This window comes from Alosa alosa, chromosome 14, assembly GCF_017589495.1.
Source record: "Alosa alosa isolate M-15738 ecotype Scorff River chromosome 14, AALO_Geno_1.1, whole genome shotgun sequence".
Classification (NCBI taxonomy): domain Eukaryota; kingdom Metazoa; phylum Chordata; class Actinopteri; order Clupeiformes; family Clupeidae; genus Alosa; species Alosa alosa.
The window spans coordinates 23,666,714-23,673,493 of NC_063202.1; the positions used below are offsets into that span (position 1 = coordinate 23,666,714).

The 6,780-nt window shown below is 45.3% G+C and overlaps 2 protein-coding genes across 2 annotated transcripts in view; both read left to right on the plus strand.

Annotated features, from left to right (window-relative positions):
• The first annotated feature begins 293 nt into the window (after positions 1–293).
• Positions 294–3,052, plus strand: LOC125306796 (zinc finger protein 557-like). The gene is made up of 2 exons (XM_048262337.1): positions 294–440; positions 1,076–3,052. The coding sequence occupies exons 1-2, from the start codon at positions 425–427 to the stop codon at positions 2,785–2,787; spliced, it is 1,728 nt and encodes a 575-aa protein (XP_048118294.1). The 5' UTR covers positions 294–424; the 3' UTR covers positions 2,788–3,052.
• Positions 3,053–6,745: 3,693 nt separating this feature from the next.
• Positions 6,746–6,780, plus strand: part of LOC125307076 (alcohol dehydrogenase class-3-like) — a 4,742-nt gene continuing 4,707 nt past the window's right edge. The window contains exon 1 of the mRNA XM_048262845.1: positions 6,746–6,780. This exon is cut by the window's right edge and continues 21 nt beyond it. The gene's annotated coding sequence lies outside the window, so the exon portion shown is untranslated.

The following is a 6,780-nucleotide window of genomic DNA, read 5'->3' on the forward strand; positions in this document are numbered from 1 at the left end:
CCCACCTTCAAACTAAACCCCTGTGGACAAATTATTTCTGCAGGTACATCATTTTTTTGCACACAGACAAATTAATTCCACAGCTACAAAACAGTTCTACACTTGTGCAAATTATATCCTCGAAGACTATTTTTTTAATTTTAAAATTTCCGTACACAAGCACACATTTTTTATACAGCTGCAAAACTCTATTGCACTTGTGAATATCTTTTCACGGGCACAACATCTTTTTGGCCTTGATTTGACTTCATATTCGTCAGGCCTACCATCATGTCATCGTCCGGCCGCTTGGGGCCGCCAGAGAGAATCGAACGCTAGCTGACATCAGTAGTAGACGAAGAAGCAAACTGGCTTCCCATTGGGAAGAGAGTGGTTTGTTGACAAGAACATTCGTTAAATATACTTAGCACTGGAACTGGAGACAATGATGCAGAGATTTTGTAAGTCACTGGACTGTATTATCTGGATGCGATAATGATCATATGATGATAATTATATACGGGTGTCAGGCGACGTCGCTAGGTAGTAAGCTTTTTTCAGCTGAATGCAGCTCACAACATGTGTCATTTAAACTTACATGGCTGTTGTTTGACATGTAGCCTAACTGATTAATGCGTCATACTAAAATGTCGATTGGTTCGACGATTGAGGATGTTGACTGCAGCTCCATGTAAGCTACTAGTATCAGTTACGTTAACTCAGAGAATGTCTAATAAGGGTAATAAACGGCTCTGGTTAACTCTGGTTAAGGCAGGAAGTGTATAAATTCAGTCGTGCCATTGTCAAAATGGTCTTTTTGTTAGACTATCACGACGCTAACTTGTAGAAGGCAACCTGGGATCTACATTTGGTTTAAAGAATTTAAGTTCCTTTTCTAACATTGGAAATAGTAGTAGGCTATATGATGCATGCATCATGAATCAGTTACAACAGATGAACGTTAATCAGATCAAGTCTATGTTGTGAGCTGCTTTCAGCAAAGGCCTAGATTGACACCATATTTCTTTGCGTATGCTTTTCTTTCATCACCTTTGTTGTCGGTTTTTGACTCTTGTCATCTGTTTTCTGTCTTCAGCTCCTCTGACTCAAGGCATACCTCCGATATGCAGTGAGGAGCTCAGTGAAAATTCAGAAGTAGAGTCTGGCCGAAGCAGTTACAGGAAGCTGAAGAAAACGGCAAAGCGTAGAGCACGGGGTGCAGGCCAGCACAGTCGCGGGAGGAGAAGGAGAGAGCCGCTGTCAGAGGAGGAAGATGAGCAGAGAGCTGTGAGTTTGGGCAGCGAGGGAGAAGAGGAACCTGTGCCTCGACGCCGGGCTAGTCCCCGAGACTCCAGAGCTGGGTGTAGAAGAAGTAATAGAAGGCAGCCACAGGTGCCAAAGGGGAGCTCTCTTTATCAGGCGGCGAAGCAGGCCAGCAAAGACAGTGACCAATCAGACGACCAGGATGGTGGAGACGGACGTGATGGAGAGGAGCTCGACCAATCGGAGAATGACTATGTAGACAGAAATGAGGAACCAGTGAAAAAGGGGAGGGGTAGAAGAAAGACCAGCAGCAGAGAGGCACCAAAACAGAGGAAGAAACAAACCAGAGAGGAAGAGAGTGATGGAGAGAATGATGGAGAGGAGGAAGACAAGAAACAGGACAGTGATGGAGAGGAGAACGACAGGGAGGATGAGTATGAATCAAACCAAACGGCATCAACAAAACGTCAGAAATCACAGAAAGGACGCTTGAAAAAGCCAAGTAAGAAGAAGCAGACCAGTGAATTGGAGCAGGATGCTGCCACAAGGCGTACGCGTGGCCGGAGAAAACGAGTCCTGGACGACAAAGAAGAGTCCGAGGGTGGGGAGGAGAGCGACCCCGAAAAGGACAAATCAGTGAAACGGAGGCGAAGGAACAAAATGCGCACAGAAAACGAGGAGAATTGTGAAGAACAGAGTAGCGAATCGGAGGCGCCATCAAAACGAAAGAAAAGACGTTCCAGCAAGGCAAACGGTAAATCGAGAAAAGAAAAGGACCCGAATGCACCCAAGAAACCGAGGAAGCCACGTGAGGGGACGGGGCCTTTGACCTGCGAGACCTGCGGCCTGCTGGTGAAGTGCCGAGCGGCTATGAACAGACACAAGCTCACCCACACGGGCGAGAAGCCATTTAAGTGCGAGGAGTGCGGCAAGCGCTTTGTCAACTCCACCAACCTGCGCATCCACCAGATGGAGCACACGGGCAAGAAGGACCACATGTGCAACGAGTGCGGCCAACAGTTCACGCACCTGGCCTACCTGAAGCGCCACCTGCTGCGTCACGCCGGCAAGAAGCCGCACACCTGCGCCGAGTGCGGCAAGGGCTTCGTGCAGAAGTACCACCTGACTCGGCACATGCTGATCCACAGCGGCGCCAAGCCGTTCAAGTGCCACGTCTGCGGCTTGTCCTTCAACCGGTCGGAGTACCTGACGGGGCACCTCAGGAAGGAGCACCCCGAGGAGGTTCCGGCGGTGGAGGGGGACTCGGCCAACTCTCCAGAGAAGGACCAGGTCACGTGTGTCATGTGCTCGAAGACGCTGCGGTCCAAGTCCCTGCTGGTGTTGCACATGCGCACTCACACTGGGGAGCGGCCCTTTTGCTGTGACCAGTGCGGCCGCCGCTTCGTACAGAAAAGCCAACTCACAGCTCACCTGCGCACGCACACAGGCGAGCGCCCGTGGGAATGCCCGGTGTGCGAGAAGCGCTTCACACGCGGGACGCACATGAACGACCACATACGGACTGCACACGGGGAGAACACCTGAATTTGCAGACGCCAACAGACATGCAGGGGGTTCCACTTTTACCTAAACACAAGTGTATCACGCTTGGGACTGAATCTTTACAACACACACACACACTTTACATACATGTATTTGGAATTGTTTTATGTCAAAATAATGCTAACATTCAGTAACATGTAAGGCATTGGTTCTCTCTATGAATTTTGTTAATTGTTTAGGTTATTTTTTTATTTTCTGTAAGAATCTTGATGCTCCAATTTAAGATGATTCAGATAACAAAACTGAAGCAGCCTCAGCCTTCATTATTGACACATTTTAGTTGGTGTACTCTTGCCCTCTAACAGTATGCGTGTGTGTGTGTGTGTGTGTGTGTGTGTGTGTGTGTGTGTGTGTGTGTGTGTGTGTGTCTGTCTGTCTGTCTGTGTGGTGTGTGTGTATGTCTGTGGGGATAACTAACACACATACCCACGTCTGTGTGACTGTGGGCGATGGGAGATGGCACTAGGAACTGTAAACAACACCTTCCTACTACTTCCCATTTGTTTTGTGCAATGCCAGAAGTTTTATACTGCCTGCCTACATTTACTGTGTTAACTAACATCCAAATTGAAAGGGTTGAATTTTAGCTCATGTCAAACCCAATCACCATGATTTGTTCCACAAACGTTTATATGTTGAGAATGTAGACCATGGATTGACAGCTCCTCCAGCTGAATAACTACTTGGACTTTTCATAGTAAGTAATTTTGCTGTCCCTTTAGGCTACACTGTAGGTTCATTTTACAATATTTACATTTTAATTTTATGTTACATTGCAGTTAGTCACAAAGTAAAACAAAAACTGGTTTGTCAATTGCCACTGATTGGAAATATCAGGGACTTTTGCTATGTGCAGAGAGCACTATTTGTTATCAATCTGAGCATCTGGGAGAGGATACTTTTGGCGAAGAAATCCCATGAAACATCCCCTACCGCTATTTTCCAGAACCATCGTAATTTATTTTAACACTTTTAAATATTTCATAGCTGTGGGTGTATTCTTGTAAAATCAAAAAGTTGTAGTGTAATTAACTTGAGAATAGCCTTTCAGCATTCCGCTCTCCTTTTCACAGGGTTGGGGGTGGCTTGCTCTTCCCTTGTTTTACATCTTAGGCCAGGGATGCCACGGTGAAATTGGACAGGGGGCCAGATTTTTTTCAAGTGAGACCTCGGGGCCGGATTACACTTTCGGACTGAAAATGCCAAACACATGGATAGGTAGGCTATTTGAAATTATTAATGAAGGCCTACACATCAAAAAGAAATTCCATTGGCACCAAAATAGCCTCACAATGAGCCCTACAATTACATAACCTAAAGCAGGAGACAGTTACCCTCTAAAAACGTTTTCCTATCCATGCAAGTACTACATTTATAAATTAGAAATGCAACAAAATAGACTAGGTGCTAACAAAACACATTTCCTATAAATAACACAAGTGTTACTTTTATTATATTTATTGAAGGCTTGCACATGAAAACACGTCAATGCATAATTAGGCCATAAAAGAAGGCCTGGCCAAGTAGGCCTAAACGAGTCACAGAAAGTAAGCGCCAGAATAAAGTAGTCCAACAATAGTCCATGTGATTGTATATCCAGTAGGAATTAGTAAAACAAAAAGACACCTTTTAACTTTCACCAGCTTGTCCATATCGGGGGACAGTTTCTGGGCAGTGGCTATTTAGCCTGCATAACATCATTCAGATGTCCGTGCGTCGGGCGATTTCGCACTTTTGATTTATTCATATTCATCACGGAAAAGGCCTGCTCACATCAGTCCCGGCGGTATGGGGGGGCTTTGAGGGGCCAGGCCCGTCCTGGAAGTCATCTGTGCCCGCCCTGAACGAGCTTGGCTGCTCCAACCAACCCCAATCCCATTGATTGATTTTGAACACTTATTAAATGTAGGCCTAGACTATACGTTTGTCAATCTAGCAAGTAGCAAATCAAACTGGTAAAATCTGTATTATTCCGTAGCTAATCAATCAGGAACATTAGATAAGCCCATCACCTAAATGGAGAGGAGGTTACGTGGCGCAGTCTACTTCACTTCTGCACTAACCCCTGTCATCCGATGACAAATATAGCTTATCGGCTCGCAGGTAGGCTATATCTCATATCGTAGTTAGTAGAAGTATGCCTAGTAGTTTCTGGGTTTGTTTGATAGCGTTAACCTTTACAGTTTTTTTCTTCTGACCTAGTCGGAGAACAGGGAGCTTACCACTCCAGGGCCGAAGTTATCCGTAACTTCGGGGCTAACTCCCTAACACTCTATCTGAAAGTGGTTAGCAAATGAACGAGGATTTTGGTTTTATCTGCGGATTTATTTTTGCATTATTTTTAATAAGACTAGCTCCAGTCTTAACAGCACGTCTACTTTTTCCACACGCATCTCAGTTCTAACACACATATCCCCTCTCGCTTTCTTTCTCTCCATCCCTGCGCACAGGGCTCTCTTAAAGGAGCTGCACCATTTTACAACAATTGCATCTACATTTTCATATTGGAATGTTTTGTCAAGTGTAAGCTTAAACTACCGTGATCAATTTAAGTTCCAGTGCCCCCCCTGGATAGGTGTAATGCCCGTCCGTGAATTTGTGTCTGTCGCCGGGTCTGGCTCACATAAATATGTTGTCCCAAACATACATCTACACAAGTATTTGACCTGCAAAGGCCGTGAACATTGGGTACTGTGGTGGCAAGGATTGATCAAATGATTCGAGTGCAACAGATACATAATAGGCTAATCCTTCGACGGTGCAACACTGCAGTTTTATCAGTTCCATTTGGATCGCCTCTGGGACCTCGGAAGCGTCAATCGTGAATGGAGAGCAAAAAAGCGCAAAGTCCTTTTCCAGTTCAGCAAAAAACGTGAATCAATTGTCAAACTCATGCCTGAGTCCGGAAGGCAAGTTTGCGTAGCCTACTTGTCCATACTCGATTAACAGGCTGAGATTTTAGACAGGGGAAGTGGGCTGCATTGCGCTTGGAGAGCTGCGTCTTCCATAACGCCGGTTGACTTTGAAAAGCACGAACACTATCAAAATACTTTGTAACGAGTTTGATAACATTTCGATAGCGACTAGTCTACCGTCAGCACACTGCTACAGCTGAGGCGAGCAACAGACCAACTGACGGATTCCACCGAAAATTAAATACAAATAAAATAAAAAATATTTTCTCCCCTTATCACCCGCGGGCCGGATGTGACATACAGTCGGGCCGGGTCAGGCCCGCGGCCGTAACGGCCGTAACCCTGGCATCACTGTCTTAGGCCCTAACATTGAAACATTTAGGGCAGGGGTTCTCAAAGTTTTGATTGGTGAGGGCCAATTCAGGAACCCAAAATTGAAATGAGGGCCACCAAAGGGGTGGGGGGAGAAAAAGAAAAAAAAAAGAACCTGGAAAAAAAACATTTTTTAATCATTTTAATGACCAGGTTGCATCTCCACAGTTTAAATGTATTGCATTAAACACATTTTAATTCATAACTGAGGCTAAACCTGGCAAAACTTGTGAAAATCTTAAGAAAAATTGCAATGCACACACAATCCCTGGGGTTCACAAATTTGGGATATAACAGTTCTGGTTGCAGTCCATTTTCAATACAAACTTATTGAGAACAAACAGTCTCAGTGTGCCTTGCTTCTTTAGGTTTAAGGCCTATGCTGATAAAACCTGACGGCCACGAAACACCACTAAATGGAGATTCATTCTTTTCAAAGCACACAGTACAGTTGTACAGTTTTACAGATGTTATCAGATGTTATCGCGGGCCGCCAGAAATGTTTCCGCGGGCTGCCATTGGCCCCCGGGCCGCACTTTGAGAACCTATGATTTAGGGTATCCTTATTTCCTCATTGCCCACTTATCCACAAGAGGGTGCTGTGAGCTTTATTCTGAAGACGCCCGTCAGAATAAAATATCGACAGAAGAAGACTGCAATGTCCAACCTGCAGAGTTGTCTCCTCCGA